Source organism: Oryctolagus cuniculus, chromosome 4 (genome assembly GCF_964237555.1).
Source record: "Oryctolagus cuniculus chromosome 4, mOryCun1.1, whole genome shotgun sequence".
NCBI lineage: Eukaryota > Metazoa > Chordata > Mammalia > Lagomorpha > Leporidae > Oryctolagus > Oryctolagus cuniculus.
In genome coordinates this window covers 5,019,916-5,036,604 of record NC_091435.1, presented here as the reverse complement: position 1 = coordinate 5,036,604, position 16,689 = coordinate 5,019,916, and the positions used below count along the sequence as shown (strand labels likewise).

The window sequence follows — 16,689 nt, the reverse complement described above, 5'->3', positions numbered from 1 at the left end:
CCGCTGGTCCCCACTGCTCCACTTCCAGTCCAGCTCCCTGTTCATGCTGTTGGGAAAAAACAGCAGAAGATGGCCTGAGTGCTTGGGTTGCTGCCACCCACGGCGGAGACCTGGGTGGGGTCCAGGCCCCTGGCTTCAGCCTGGCCCAGCACAGGCTGTTGCAGCCATCTTGTGAATGAACCAGCAGGTGGATGTGCTCATTCGCTCGCTCTCCCTCTCTCCCACTTCCACACACACACACATCTACCTTTCAAATCAATAAATAAATGTTAACAAAGTCACCTTCTTTAAAGACATGCTGCAAATACGTGAAAATGTCCCCTTTATTTATTTGAAAGGCAGAGTCATAGAGAAAGAGGGAGAGACAGAGAACTTCCAGCTACTGATCCAATCCCTAAATGGCTGCAACAGCTAAGGGCTGGGCTACGCTGAAGACATGAACCTGGAATTCCATCCAGGTCTCCCATGGGGTGCAGGACCCAAGCACCTGGGCCATCCTCCACTGCACTCCCGGGCCACAGCAGAGAGCTGGCCTGGAAGAGGGGCCACCGGGACAGAAACTGGCGCCCCAACCGGGACTAGAACCCGGTGTGCCGGCGCCGCTAGGTGGAGGATTAGCCTATTGAGCCGCGGCGCCGGCCATGGACCAATCATTTCTAGTAGTTGAAATATTCTAGCCAATTGGTCAGTTTTGTCACTAGCACAGCCATTCAATTCTGTTTATGAATCACACACTACGTACCAGACACAGTGCTGTGTGTGCAAATCCAATTTCATGAGTTCATTTAGAAATGCTGCTTGGGCACCACATGCCTACCACATATCCGCCACCCCCTGGGGACAGGTGTGACTACGACACGGTCACAGCTAAACAAGGAAATGTCACTCTATCCTGACTGTGGGAGGTTTGAAAGCATGGGATCCTAATTATTGCGAGCAGAGAGACAAAAGAAAAAGCTAAGGCAAGAAAAAGAATTGTCAAAAAGTAGAGTTAGTGTTGAAAAAGAAGATTGGGGTGACTACGAACAGAAATGGATCATGAGTGATGCCATCCACAGCCGTGAGGTCTGCAGGGTTTGGCTTCAAAGCACACCTCCAGGAGCTGCTGGTCTTGACACGCCCTGGGGTCAGCAGGATAAGAAATGGCAGCCTGTACTTTGGGCCCGGTGTTGCCGTATGCTGGAGCAAAAGAACGGCTTCCATGGGCTGCACTGTTTTTCTTAGACACATCAAATGCTCAAGAATAATTCTAGGATGCACAAAACAGTTTGTGAACATCAGAACTCACATTGATTGAAGAAACTGCTCCTCTCCAAAGTTATGAAGTCATTGCATAACATTTCGATCCTACATGAAGACAGCAGTGACTTTGCCGTGATCCTGCTGTGGCCGACAGGGATGCACGCGACAACGTCTCGGACAAAGTTTGAACTTTTGAAACAATACTGATCCAGCAAGAGGAGCGACATACCATCCCCAAGGGACTTCAAACCCTTCAATATTTAAAAGCCTGCACAAGCAGAACTGCCATTTAACCCAGAGGCTCGTCTGATGTCCTAGATCACACACGCAGGGGAAGAGCGGCTGTGCTGTCTTCGGTGGGGAGCAGGGAGCCCTAAAAATGGAGGTGGGCACTTCCAAGGTTTCATTGGCCACTGAAAGACAACAGAAGCAAGAAGAGGGGGCCCTGGGGATTCCGAAAACCTCCTCAACGAGATAACACAGAAAAGATGCAAGTTCATGACCATTTTCTCTGCCGACCACTGTGCTTGCTTCATGCACCTTCCACAAAATCAACACGAGGCACCAGTGTTATGCCCATTTCCAGATGCAGCAGTGGGAACCCAGCAGATCTAAACAACAAGCCACAGGCTCCTTCCCCTTTCCTGTCCTCACCTCCCGGCTGAACAGCCACAAAGAGCCCTGGTGGCTTCCCTTCATTCTTTGGCATTTGTCTTGCAAAAAAAAAAAAAAAAATACTTGAAATAAAAACACCCCCAGTTAGCAGCTCGTGCTTCACCTGGGGAGGCAGACAGAATGAAAATAAATGAAGTCATCATTCTTTATTGGAGGTTGGCGTGAGTCGTGAGTCAGCATGGAAGACTGCTTGCTGCATAGACAATTCTTATTTTATATATTTTATGCATTTATAAGGCTCATTTCTGCGGGCCTTATGCCATAAAACCCAAGGGAATTGCAATCATTCAAAAGTGAAGATAAATGTTTCTGAAATAGAATCGGGACTGCGGTTCAGAAAATGGGTAAAACGAGAAATAAAACGGGCCCGCAACACCAGGCAGGCCAGACGGAAGGCCCCCGGCAGCTGTTCCCCTGTTTCCTGGGTGGGAGAGCTGTTTCCAGGTGGGAGAGAGTTGTTCCCAGGTGGGAGAGCTGTTCCCGGGTGGGAGAGAGCTGTTCCCGGGTGGGAGAACTGTTCCCGGGTGGGAGAGCTGTTCCTGGGTGGGAGAGAGCTGTTCCCGGGTGGGAGGGCTGTTCCCAGTGGGAGAGCTGTTCCCGGGTGGGAGAACTGTTCCCGGGTGGGAGAGCTGTTCCTGGGTGGGAGAGAGCTGTTCCCGGGTGGGAAAGCTGTTTCCTGGGTGGGAGAGAGTTGTTCCCAGGTGGGAGAACTGTTCCCGGGTGGGAGAGCTGTTCCTGGGTGGGAGAGAGCTGTTCCCGGGTGGGAGGGCTGTTCCCAGTGGGAGAGCTGTTCCCGGGTGGGAGAACTGTTCCCGGGTGGGAGGGCTGTTCCCAGTGGGAGAGCTGTTCCCGGGTGGGAGAACTGTTCCCAGGTGGGAGAGCTGTTCCCGGGTGGGAGGGCTGTTCCCAGTGGGAGAGCTGTTCCCGGGTGGGAGAACTGTTCCCGGGTGGGAGGGCTGTTCCCAGTGGGAGAGCTGTTCCCGGGTGGGAGAACTGTTCCCAGGTGGGAGAGCTGTTCCCGGGTGGGAGGGCTGTTCCCAGTGGGAGAGCTGTTCCCGGGTGGGAGAACTGTTCCCGGGTGGGAGGGCTGTTCCCAGTGGGAGAGCTGTTCCCGGGTGGGAGAGCTGTTCCCAGTGGGAGAGAGCTGTTCCCGGGTGGGAGGGCTGTTCCCAGTGGGAGACCTGTTCCCAGTGGGAGAGAGCTGTTCCCAGTGGGAGAGCTGTTCCCAGTGGGAGAGCTGTTCCCGGGTGGGAGAGCTGTTCCTGGGTGGAAGAGAGCTGTTCCCGGGTGGGAGAGAGCTGTTCCCGGGTGGGAGAGCTGTTCCCGGGTGGGAGAGCTGTTCCCGGGTGGGAGAGCTGTTCCCAGTGGGAGAGCTGTTCCCGGGTGGGAGAGCTGTTCCCACGTGGGAGAGCTGTTCCTGAGTGGGAGAGCTGTTTCCTGGTGGGTCCTTCAGAGCTCTCTGCTTGTATCCACCTGCAGGCTTGTTAAATTTGCAAACTCCAGAGCCAACACTGCAGATCTCAGGTTCTAGATAAAACCAGCAGTCCGGCTGCTTCTAAGTCGCGAGCTCAGCCCAGGCCCCTCTTCCATTGGAGAACAGCTGGCGGGAGCCTGCTGAGCCATCTTCCTTCAGCTGCTCCGTGAGCTCTTCTGCACTTGTTCCCCGTCACGCCTCTGACCCTGCTCACTGACTGCCTCGCCCCAGGCCCCTTCTCATCCGGCCTCTGCAGGCCCGGGAATCTGCAGCCGTCACTCACAAACACAAAGCAGTCACAGCTGCTCAAGCTCAAGACCAGACCCCCGGCCGAGCAGACCTGTGCCAGTTCCCGCACCTCCACCAGCTCAGTGAAACCAAGTCTCAGATGCTGCTGATGTCGCTCCCCTTCCCCACACCGTGAGCAGAGCAGCTGTAACGGAACCCCCACCTTCTTCTCACCCAGACACGGGCCTCCCTCTCCTGGGTCTGGGCTTTGCACACAGAATATGGCGAAAGCGATGCTGTGTCAGTGCCCCAGGCTGGACGTGTCTCGAGTGTGTCCCCTCATGGTTCCTGTGCAGGCCGCCTGGTCCTCAGGGGGGTGCTGGAAAGAGGTGGCGGGACCTTCACGAGGTCGGGCCTAGGGAGTCGCTGTCAGGTCACTGGGGACATCCCCCTCGGAAGGGACTGTGAGTTGGGGGCCGCAAGGGTGAGTTGTGGCAATGAAGCCCCTCCGTGTCTGTCTGTGCTGCAGCTTCCTCCATGGCCACGGGACCTCTCACGAGCTCCTGCCATCACCATGCCATCCGCCACAGGCCCTCCCCGGCGCTGAGCTGACATCAGCCATGCCCTTGAACCTCCACCTACAGCTGTGAGCCACACAGACCTCTTGTTACAGACTTCCCCAATCGCAGGCATTTCACTGTAGTCAGGGAAAAGCAACCAATGCAGTCAGTGTTCAGACCCCTCCCCTCTCTTCCGAGACCCTTGTTCTTTGAGCTGAGGGCTCCACACTCTGAGGCTGCCCCAGCCACACAGAGAAGACACAGCCGGCATCAACTCACAGGCGAGCGAGCCATTCTGAAGGTCGTCCCCAGGCCTTGACCAAACTTGAGCTCCACGAAATAACCGACTGCTGCTCTCAGCTCAGAACCTTCAGGGCGTTTGCCGTGCAGGGGTCACCACACAGAACACTCGTCCAGACTGGACTCGGCGCCAGGGACCCGGAGCGGACGCGTGCGAACCTGGGCGCCACCCTCCCCCGCAGCGCGGTCCACCCCGTGCCGCTCACCTGGCCGATGTGCCTTGGGGACTGCCATGTTCATCACCCGCCCTCCATCCTGAGGTTTGGGGGGAGACGCAGTGAACCTGCAGATCCCCGATTCTGACGGGGTGCTGGAGGTCAGACTGTCGGTGTACTCGTTTGTCCCTGCCGTCAGCTGCTCGGACGACGTGTCGGAGATGAAGCACTCCGTGATGGTGAACTTGGCGTGTCGCAGCTGCTCTTCCATCTTGGCGTGCTCGTAGGCCCGCGCCAGTTCTTCGTACGTGGAGGAGGCACTTTCTGTGGAGACCATGCTGCTCCTTGCTCGATCTGTGGCAGGAGAAAGAGACAACGATGGGTGCCCCTCATGGCAAGTTTGGGGCAGCAGTGGCGGGACCCTCTGTGGCTTGTAGCCCTTTCTGCCAGATAGGAGTCATCTTCGGCAGGGGATTTTGTCTCTGTCATTCATACTTTTTTTCAAAAACATTTATTTATGTATTAACTTTATTTGAAAAGCTAAATGGCAGAAAGAGAGAAAGAAAAACAGAGAGCGAGAGAGAGAGAGAGGTAGTTAATCTTCCACCTGTTGGTTCAGTCCCCAAGTGGACACAACAGCCTGAGCTGGACCAGGCTGAAGCCAGGAGCCAGGAGTTTCATCCGGGTCTCCCATGTGGGTGGCAGGGGCTCAAGCACTCGGGCCATCGTCTGCTGCTTTTCCAGGCTCCTTAGCAGGGAGCTGGATTGGGAGTGGAGCAGTCGGGCCACGGACGGATGCTCACACGGAATGTTGGAGTCATGGGCAGGGTAACCCACCGCCACAGGGCTGGCCCTGCCTCTGTCCTCCTGAAGCCGGTGCCTCCACTGTCAGCAAATTCAGCCCAGCCAGTCTTTGCTTCAACCACATCTAAGCAGTTAGCTGCCCCTAGCCTGGGACATTTCCACAAACGACTAAGGAATCCCCTGGAAAAATTCTGCTTTCAGTGAAAACAGCCGGAAGTGCGGAGAACGTCATGTGCCCCGCCTCCTCTGACCTGCAGGTGCCTCTGGGCCGTGGAGACGCTAACTGCTGTGGAAGCCGGGAATGCTCCCCATCAGCGCCTCTGGCCTGCAGTGGCCAAGGGAGATGCGACAGTGCTGGACACAAGGACGCCACTTGGCACCAAGGTCGGCCCCAGGCGGAAGGGCCCCTGGTCCCTGGGACTTCATCCTTTGTTGCTGCCCCTGTTTGTGGGGACCAGAGGCCCACACCTGTGTGCCTCGGAACTGGGCCACGGTGTCCCGGGCAGAGAACTCTCTGCCTTCTGAAGCACGAAGTTTGGAAGCTGCCTCTGAGAGCTCTGGGAAGCTGAAGAGCGGTAACTGTCATCGAAATGAGCTGCCTTGGGAACGCGCTTTTTGAAGCACTTCATCAAGAACAAAAGAGAACGAGTATGAAAATTTCCTCCAGCTATTAGGTGCACATATAATTTCTCTTCAGCATTTGAGAGGGGGAGCTGAGCAAACCAGAGCTATTCCTCGGCCCTGAGTTCTCCGAGAAGTGAAATCCTGGTGGCTGATGCCAGCTTCACCTTATCATCAACCCTGCGCATCGTCAGGGGATCAGCCTGGGGTCCCCAGAGCGGGCGCTGAGACCTCATCACCCAACATCAAGTGCCGCGTCTGAATCCTGCAGGTGAGCGTCTGTCAGACACCCTCGGCGTGGGAGCAGCAATTATCGCAATCATTTTGTGTGGGCAACACAGTTGAGAGGTCTCTGTTTCTCCCAGCGGGGTGGGAAGGAGAGAGAGAGAGAGCAGCTTGTGTCTGGGGCCCTGGACCTCTGCAGAGGGTATGCTTCTCCTTTCTGTTTGTAAGCACACACCGGGCCGTGTGCACAGGAGATGCTATGAGGTTGGATGAAGAACCCTTCCAAAGGGACAAGGATGCATCAGGGAGGTGTTTGCTGCCCCCTACCCACAGCACCCAAGAGGCCCTCGGTGTGGGCCAGGCCATGGCATGGGCCCTGCCATTCCCCAGGGCTGAGGAGGAAGCTCGCTGGCCAGACCATACCTGTGTCTTGGGAGGGGCTGACACTGTAACTGTCGCTCTCCTTGTCCACCGATCCTGCAGCCCTGGGGGTCGGCAGCCTCCAGTCTGTGGTGAGGGTGTGTGCTGAGATGGTGGGGTGCGGTCTGTTGAGGGTCCACTGGCTGGCGTAGCGGTTCCTGGCTGTGGGTCCAGCCTTTGCGTTCCTTCTGGTGGTGGGATCTGCGAAGACCCAAGAACAATGTCTGTCTTTGCCCCCAGGGGGACATGGCCAGGCGGGGGCACGAGTGGGGCAGCTCCCCCAGCCCCCCACCCCACCGACCCAAGTCGCATTCTTTGACCAACTGCTCCTCTCTGGAGCAAGCTTCCTGATCCTTAAGCATTTGGAAAACCCACGGGGGACAGAAGGCTCTATCTGCATTCTGGCCTTATAATTCTACAACCCGGGGCAAGGAGTTTAAACTTCCCGAGAACAACCATCTTCTGGAGCGGACTTGGTCTAACATCTCCCCTGCCCCATGGCTCTCTGCCTGGAGTTCTACCCCGGGGTGCTGTTAGGGGTTCCAATCATGTGGCCCCTGAAAGACGCGTCCATTTCCATATTCCCCTCCGTTAGCTCAGAGTGGGAGTCTGTTCCCACCAGGGGCACTGCAGAGGTAATTAGCTAGGACGACGGCAGACTGGAAAGGGGGCAGGCCTAAACTGATCTCATCTGGTGTCCTGATAAGACAGGAGATTAAGACACAGACACAGGAGCGGGAGGCTGGAGCAATGGAAACCAAGGCTCGCTGGCAGAGTAGCAGAAGCCGGGATTGTCCCCTACTGGCGTCCCAGGGAGCATGGCCTTGGGGACACCTTGGTTTTGGTCTTGTGGCACAGGGAGACAATCAATGGGTATTCTCGTATGCCACTCAGTTGGCGGCACTTTGATGCAAGAGCTCCCGTGTACAATACAGCTGCCTCCCGTGCCGATGCCCTCTCACAGTCACTCATTGCGACAGCCATGACTGTTTCATCATCAACTGCACTGTCGGCTCCTGGGATGCAGAGACCACAGCTTTTCGTCCCAACAGTCCCACGGTCCCGGACGGATCTTCTCCACCTGTGAATTCTCTGCTTCTCAAGGAGGAATTCGATGCACTTATGTCAAGAGGGTCTGGTCTCTGGGAAACACGGCCATTTACCTTCACTGCTCAGCACGAGTGGAGCGCGAACGGACAGCGCCAACCTGTGACGCATGGCCGCACTCTCTGTTACTTGTTCTCAGGAGCCTAGGAGTCTCTAGGGCACAGACCAGGGTCTTCCTCTTTGGACCCCTACAATACTCCCTGGCACGCACTATTTCCTGAAGGCTTTATATAGGCAAGGGGCACTGAATGGGTTGGGCAACAGCAGCCCACAGAGAAGTAGCTCAACTGCTAAGCGACGAAAACGGAGCCCAAACCTCCCATCTTTCAGCTCGGACTTCGCCTGCACCTGAGTGCCCATGGCCTCATCCTGGGCGTCCAAGTTTTCCAGTGCAGTCTCCTGGTGACAACAGCTTATGTATAATTCCATGTTGGGATGGGGAGGCTGACCCTGACAAGTGATGGAAGGACACTCTTTGGAAGTGGAAGATTTTCTTCTTTGCAAGTTTCGAGTTATTGGACTTTGAACCTAATCCATCATTGTACGATGCTGAGAGGAGCGTTAAGATGGCAGCAGAATCGATAAATTTTAAGACTTCCTGGGTCATCAAAATACTCAGTCTTGGTGCGTACTCTCTGGGGCATTGATTTTTTAAGACACATTTCATCCCTTACTTGCAAAAATTCCATGGGAGACTTTATTGGAAGATTTTTTCTTGGCCTTGATTAGAATGTAAATGAGTTAAACCCCGTGCCCAGCTCGCGACACAACAAGGTGTGAATGATAATTGTGTTGCGCCACTGAAACGCTGGGAGAGAGGTCCTCCAAGAGACAGAAAAACATCACCATGAGGAGGAGGCTAAATGTCTTCCAGGCTCTATCGACTTGATAAGTGGAGCTTAAATAAGTGGAGCTTGTTATTTAAATGCTAATGAATCTTTTCCAGAAAATTACCCAGTCCCTTACATAAGTTTTGAGGATTCTCATTTTTATTCTTCTCTAAGTTCCTTGCAACCACAGCTGTAGATCAGTCTGAGTGGGCTTACTCCTGGCATGGGCGCTGGGTGGGGTTATGGTCCCCCATCAGGGACACAATTCCACTCTCCACTGTGCTGCTGGCCCTGGGCTTGCTCCCCGGAGGTAGGGCAGGGGTCCTCACTCTCACCGCCCCTCTGCTCATGAACACCCTGATTGGAAAATTCCACGGGGAAGTCAGACACATCAGCTCCTGTCAAAGCACAAACTCTTTTCAAGGCAATTGTGTTCATATAACCCCTCCCCTCTTTTTTTCCTAGATGAGGCCGGCTTACCGGTGGCCCAATCATGTTGAGAATACAGGTCATGCCATTAGCTTCCTGAACCACAGTCCTGTCCTGGACCCAGCAGGCCTCCTGGAGTAGAAACTGTCCCCGGGTGCAGAATATCGGGGTGCTGGGCACCCTTTGTGTTAGGAATCAGGTTTTCAGAGCCATTGTTTTGTGCCTGAACTGAGCCCCTCTCTGTGATAGCACTTGAGATCCTGGATAAAAGAAAAGTTTCCCTTGGATTCTACTCCATAGCTGCCTCCGCGTGACTTCCCAGCTAATCTACTGTGGAGAGAAACGACGGAATTTACTGCCCCTGCATGGAAAGTATGTAGTTAGGCTCCGCAACATCCTAATATAAATAAAACTTAGTGATGAAGCATCCTGCCTGCTGAACGGCCATGGAGGTGGAGGGGAAGTGATATAAATAGCTCCTGGCTTTCAACGCGGGTCTGAACCTGAATTAAGCGTCTGCCCATTGAATCAAAGTATTTTAATTGTCCAGAATTTGGGATCAGAGAGGATTTTGCAGATAACAAGGTTACAAAACACGGGTCATGGGTACCGTGGTCACGGCGCTAATCTGCATGAATCCCGTTTTCGTATCTTGTAGATGCTGAGGCCTCAACTTCCCATAAAGAATTTCCTGGTTGTCTCATAAGCAGGATGGGGCCAGTAGCTCTGCCCATCCCCTCGGTGACTAACAGGTGCACGTCCAGTGCTTGTCACACCTGGACCACTGGGCCCACCTCACTCCTGGCAGGTGCCTTCCCCAGATGCTACGTCTGGGATCAGCTGTGCTGTAAGCTGCTCGTGGACGTACAGCTGTCCCTCGCTGTCCATGGGGCTGGCTTCCGAGAGCCCTCTCCGGACACCCAGCCCTGTGGCTGCTCCAGTCCCTTCCACGAGCCGCTGCAGCAGTTGCGTAGAACCTACACACGCCTTCTTGTATGATCTAAATCACCTCTGAAGGGCCGTCAGCCAACCTAATACAGTGTTACTGTTGAGGAAATAGTAGCTGCACTCTATCGTTTCAGGACGTATCACATAAAACCAAGAACTGCACGTGACTTTTTTTTCCCTCAATTGTGCTCTGTCAGTGGTTGGTTAAATCCATGGGTGTGAAGAGACAACTGCATACATACACACATACATGCATATGCAGGGGTGTGTGCGCACGTGTGTGAGTGAGAAGTGAATTCTTTAGTCCCTACGTGCTCGTAGGTAGCGTCATCCTGACTTAGTGGCAGCATGGAGTGGTGGCGGGTGTTGAGGGAGGCTGCACGGGTTTGGAGTCCACTTCCACTCCTCACCGGCTCTGACCACGTCTCATTGGGTGGGCCTCGTTCCTGCATCACGAGACTTGGTGACGTCACCACCGCCGTAAGCGCGGTCACGTGGTTCGCATAAGGTTAGCCTGCTTCAGCACCCTGGGCACCCTCGGGCTCGCCCCCGAGACCTGGTGACGTCACCACCACCGTAAGCGCTGTCATGTGGCTCGCGTGCGGTTAGCCTGCTTCAGCACCCTGGGCACCGGGGAGGGCTCTCCCGCGCTGCGCCCCCTGGTCTGTGTTTCTGGGCAGCAGAGATACCGGCCGTGATGGTGCAGAACGTGAAGTCAGTGGGAAGACGGGGGAGGAGGGGTGGCAGAGAGATGGCCACTAACGCTACATGTCAGAGAAGCTCGAGATGCAGAGAGGAGCTAATTAGTAGAGCTAGCAAGGACGGGAGCTGTGCCCGATTCATTTCCTGGTTCAGTACTGTAGAGCGAGGTCTGTGTATCTCTGGGCTCCACCCTCAAAGATTCAGCCAACCAAAGATTGAAAATATTCGTGAAAAAACACATACAGACATTTTTCCTTGTCATCATTCCCTAACCAGTACAGTATAGCAACAATTCCCACAGCCTTTGCATTGCACTGGGTGTTACAAGTAATCTAGGGATGATGTAACGTAGGCGGGAGGATGCACATGGCATCTGTGGGTACAGGGAAGTGCGCAGCACAGCAGACACAGCCCTGGGGTGTATTTTCACACATTGAAAGAGATAAACAGGAAGTCATTAGGATTCCTCCCATCTAGGAAGAATTTGCTGCAGCGCTTTGGCAAGCTCAGAGATTGTTTGGAAACATAATTTCTACAATGCAATCATTCTGTGCAAACAACGTGTTTCAGATGCTCCCTTTCAAAATGAACGCTTCCTACGATGACAACACAGCCCTAACTTGTAGAATGTCATGATGCAATCATAGCAATGCCTTTGGTAGCTGAGACAACAGACAAGGTAGTTGCTCCGCGGTTCATGGATTGGTTCTAGTAGTTCTCGTGGATAACAGATCCAAGGACACCCACGTCCCTGATGTAAAATGGCAACGTTTGCATAGGACCCACACACACCCTGTGTGACCTTTAATCCTCTCTACCTTACTTATAATCCTAATGCAATATAAATGCTGAGAGATACTATATTCTTTAGGGAACAATGGCAAAGTACATGTCCCACACAGACACAATATTTTGCCTGAACCTTTTGGAGCTGTGGTCGTGTGAATCCATGGATGAGGCACCCAAGGACACGCAGCGCTGGCTGCATAGATGAATCTCTGCACACGCAGGTTCTTCTGCTGCATGGGCGGAGTTCACGCAGGTGTAACTCCTGGGCGGGGGGAGCAAGCTCTGGGGCAGGAGAAGCAGGCAGAGAACCGGCTTCACAGAGCTCAGAACCTGCTGTAGGGCCAGTTATCCACCCATAAAAAATGTATAATTACTACATGTTAATCCAAAATTATATAAAGTCCTGGTGGAATGTAAAAAAAAAAAGAACCCCAAAATTATAAAGCAGTTTACAAATGGAAGAGTGTGTTTCTCACCCTGTGGTTTTGGGATGGACTCAAAGATCTTCACTAATAGTTATGGAGTGCCGTGCAGATGCTGAGTGAGCAACCTCATTTTGGGGGGGACGGGGAGCCAGAGAGGGATGTGTGGATTTGGGAAGTTTGCCTGGAGTTAGTAAGCGTCATCAAATGAAATTCATCACCTGCGTCTCTAAGCTGCAGGGTCGGGCTGTGCTAAGCAGGCTGCACCCCAGGGAGAGCTTCCCAGAGCTCCCGGGAGACAGGCAGAGGTGACTCCGGCTGAGCAGGTCCCAAGAGGCCCCGCTGCAGTTCCTCCGCCTCACTGTCCTGCCCACTGCATCCCTGGGCCCCTTCCGCCCTTGGGAGCAGCATCCCCGTGCTGCTCCCCGGCCTAGCAGACTTCTCCCACTCTGCCCTGAGCCGGGTTCATGCTCCGGGATGAGCGGTGCCTCTCCCAAGGAACCCAGAGCCGAGGCAGCCCCTCCCAGGGGCCCACCCCGCGGTGCTGTTTTTGTCTAGAACATACTGTGACATGACAGACGCTTGAGTTCCCTGTGTGTTGTCTGCCGTCCCTCACTAGGAGACATGTGTGTCATCCCACATACCGTCCCTCACTAGGAGACATGCGTGTCTTCCCGCATGCTGTCCCCCACTAGGAGACATGCGTGTCATCCCACATACCGTCCCCCACTAGGAGACATGCGTGTCATCCCGCATGCCATCCCCCACTAGGAGACATGCGTGTCTTCCCACATGCTGTCCCTCACTAGGAGACATATGTGTCATCCCACACACCGTCCCTCACTAGGAGACACGTGTGTCTTCCCACATGCTGTCCCCCACTAGGAGACATGCGTGTCTTCCCACATGCTGTCCCCCACTAGGAGACATGCCTGTCTTCCTGCATGTTGTCCCTCACTAGGATGACATGCGTGTCTTCCCACATGCTGTCCCTCACTAGGATGACATGCGTGTCTTCCCACATGCTGTCCCCCACTAGGAGACATGCGTGTCATCCCACATACCGTCCCCCACTAGGAGACATGCGTGTCTTCCCGCATGCTGTCCCCCACTAGGAGACATGCGTGTCTTCCCACATGCTGTCCCCCACTAGGAGACATGTGTGTCTTCCCACATGCTGTCCCCCACTAGGAGACATGCGTGTCATCCCACATACCGTCCCTCACTAGGAGACATGCGTGTCTTCCTGCATGCTGTCCCTCAATAGGAGACATGTGTGTCTTCCTGCATGCCGTCCCCCACTAGGAGACATGCGTGTCTTCCCGCACTGAGCCATCGACATCAAACAAACCTTAATAAGTATTTTGGATGCTGAGTGATTGAAATATGAAAGCTCCCCCAGTCACGCTTACAACCCTACAGCCAGGAGCCACGCATCCAGCCCGGCACCACGCATCCTGCCTCCTGCTCAGCTTCCACTGACCTACAGTTTCTGCCTGGGACACAGCTCCGTGTCTCCCTTGGGGGGTTCAGTGCCTTCAAAGCCCCCTCCCCACTACTGTGGAGCCGGTCATCCAGGCATTCGGATGGTGCCTGGCGCTCCAGTGTCACTGCCTCTTCTCCCACTGTCACTGCTGACGCCCGGCCTCTGTGCACTTCCCGGAGCGGGAGGGGCAATGCGGTTGCCTCTTCCCCAGCAGGAGGGACCGAGTGCTGTGAGCATGGCAAGCTGGCGGCTCCTGCCTGCCTGTGCTCAGGGACCCAGGGCACGGTGGGCACTTCTCCTGTGGCCACTGGGGCGCCGTTTTAACACTTGGGGGAGTTTCTCAGTGGGACTGCAGACAAACCACATCAGAAGCACCAGGACATTTCTATACCAGGCAGGGTCCCGGGCCTACCCCACACCAACTGGATGAGAATCTCTGGGCGAGAGGCTGAATCAAGGCCCCTGTGTGTGATTCTGAGGTATGCAGATGGCTGGCAACCCTGCCTGGGGCACCTGCCCCATTTCCTCTGCCCGTTTCCTGCACCCCTGCTGTTGTGTCCAACGTCGTCCACGATGCCTGGCCCTGGAGCACTGGAGCCGAGGGCGTTTTCATCCTTGCATCTAAAAGCCACGGCCCTTCAGCGTCTGACTATCACCCTGAGCCAAGAGGACGCTCAGACACATCAGAGCAGCTGGAAGCCACACCGGTGGGTTCAGCGGACGAGCCAATGGTGGGGAGAAGCATCTGTAGGAGCACGTGTCCCACCCACATCCCTTTACAACGCTGAGTTCTCACTCGGGTCTCGTTCATGCCTTCAGAATGGACTGAGGCCATCAAGGGACGGAGGTAAAGGTGAACAGAAGAGAGAAATAAAAAGGCTTCTTTATAATGTTCTGGAAAACTTCCCTTTTTTCAAGTGAGTCTCAGTACCTGTTTGAATGGTTCCCTGTATATCACCACGTGGTCAAGAATCACGACGCGTACTGCCCCCCCCAGGTGCCTCGCAAGCTAAGACTCATGAAGAACAGCTTTGAGCAGAGTGTTTACTTTCTAATGACAACATGCTAAGAACACAAGGTTTTGTAAAGCGAGCGATTAGAGATTTAAAAGCCAAACATCAAAGCTTATAAAATGATAATAATCGAGATACCAATTTCTCAGTCTTTAAGGAGATTTAGAAATAATTTCAATTATGAAGAAAGCAAAATATCTTATGAATAAGTTCTAGATACATATTAGGGGGCTTAATTTCATTTCAGCCATTAATTTCCATAGTGGATGGAGGAACGTTTTAGTAACTAAGCCCAACATAATCTCTAGATTAGTCAGAACCAAAATTTGGCTCCAACAGGGTGTCCAGGAGAACAAATACAAGCTTTGAGAACAGACTGATCCACAGCTGAATCTTGGTGTCCCTACTTGCTGCATGCATAGCTGTGGCCTGCTCCCCTCACTCCTGGAGACTGGGGGTTCTCAGCTGTGAAACGGGGCCTGTGATACTGAATTTATGAGTAGGTCCCTTCCAGAATTGCTGCAGAAATAGCCCGAATCGCATCAACTCTCTCTCCTAACATTACCGGAGAGACACCCACGGCAAAGTGCCTTCCTCTTTTCCTAGGCTGCCTACGTAAAACAATTCAGTTGCCCTGGAATTCCTCCTACTTCAGAGTAAAGCAGAGCCAAGAGTTATTGGCCACAGTGACACCATTTTAATAATCATCAAGACTGAGCAATAAAATTCCACATCCCCGTCAAACCTATTTGGTTTCTGAGCAAAGCCCCCGCTTTCCTTGGAAAGCCCCCGCTTTCCTTGGATAGAGCCGGAGTGTGAACATAGCTCCACCCCGGTGCCACCCGCATGGTCTGAGTGTTGTTGACCACTCACTCGTTCCTGGCCGAGCGTCCGAAACGTCCACCAGGGGCCCCGTGGCCTGAGACACCGACTGGTAGTGCACCGTGTGAGTCACCGTCAGGGACTTCTGTTTCGCGGCCTCTCCGAAGTCGGCATCCGTCAGCAGTACCGTGGAGCGATCGTCTGCAGAAGAGCAGGGACAGAGAGAGCCAGACCCGGTTACCTGCTTGGCGTGGCGGCCCGGCCTCTCCTCTCCCCAGGGCGCTGGTGTTCCTGTTCAGGACAACAACAGTAGCCCCTTCCAAAGCAGCTCCCGTGACTGCACGTTCAGGCCCTGTGGTCGCCTGACTCCCGAGGGTTAGAAATAGCAGCAGGTGCACACAGGTTGGCCTTTGCAGTTCAAGGGGAGGGGAGTGGGGGGAGGGGAGGGGAGAGGAGGGCAGGGGAGGGGAGGAGAGGGGAGGAGAGGGGAGGGGAGGGGAGGGGAGGGGAGGGGAGGGGAGGGGAGGGGAGTGGGGGAGGGGAGGGTCTCGCCTGTCCTCTAGGGCATGCTTTCTGTTCCTTTAGCAGTGAGCTGGGGGGGCTTGTTGCAGTGGCTGCCTACATTCAGGTTTGGATTTGTGTGTTTGTCATGGGTTCCTCTGGCTGCTGAGAACCGCCCTCCCTGCTCCGCGGTGGTCTACACTGGGGTCTGCTCTCGCAGCGACCTCAGCGCGTGTTTCAAGCAGCAAGGAGGGAGGAGAAGCTCCTTCAGAGCCTGCCCGTGCTCCCTTCCTCCCCGCCTCCTTGGAGCGTCAGTCCCTCCAGTGCTCCGACGCGTCTTTTCATTGACTTCTCCCGAAATGACTCACTTGTGAGATGTCCGAAGCCCTTCTGGCACAGGCACTTGAAGGTGCGGGAGGCAGGGGCCCGGTTCAGACGGATTCCGAGCCTTCTAGTGCCCGGAGAAGGGGCAGCAGCTCGGGCTGCGTGGCGGGACTGGGTTGTCTCGGGCTTGGCCTGACTTTGCTGTGATATGGCCCACACCTCCTCGAGAACTGTTTCAATGCAAGGGAGACTTCGGCGGGGACATATGGGTTTTCTCCCTATAGATTTTCAAGGCCTGTAGTTCAGAATGACCTTCCCGACCTGCTACGGTGGACGCCTCAAACCACCAGAACAGCTATGGGTGTGAAGCACAGCCAGCATTCTGTGCCCAAAAAAGGCTCTGGACAGAGTGAACCTTACTAAACCCAATGACTCAGGCCCTGGCAGGAGAGGAGAGCCTCCCGAAATCAGAATAAAATTTCTTGGCAGATGACGTGGGGCCGGGCTGCCAGGATGCCCGTGGCACAGCAGAGGCTGGCACTGTGGGCCAGGGCTCCACTTGGAGGTCCTGCCGCCCCAAAACTGTGGTCTCTGCACACACCGTCCCTCCGC

General features: G+C 54.5%; 1 protein-coding gene across 1 annotated transcript in view; it reads right to left on the bottom strand.

The window, feature by feature from the left end:
- Positions 1-16,689, bottom strand: part of DSCAM (DS cell adhesion molecule) — a 722,199-nt gene that overhangs the window by 17,891 nt on the left and 687,619 nt on the right. Inside the window, exons 30-32 of the mRNA XM_070071799.1 lie at positions 15,304-15,453; positions 6,708-6,905; positions 4,686-4,988 (exon numbers count right to left, since the gene is read on the bottom strand). Coding sequence (XP_069927900.1) covers positions 4,686-4,988; positions 6,708-6,905; positions 15,304-15,453 — 651 coding nt within the window. The remainder of the gene's footprint in view (positions 1-4,685; positions 4,989-6,707; positions 6,906-15,303; positions 15,454-16,689) is intronic.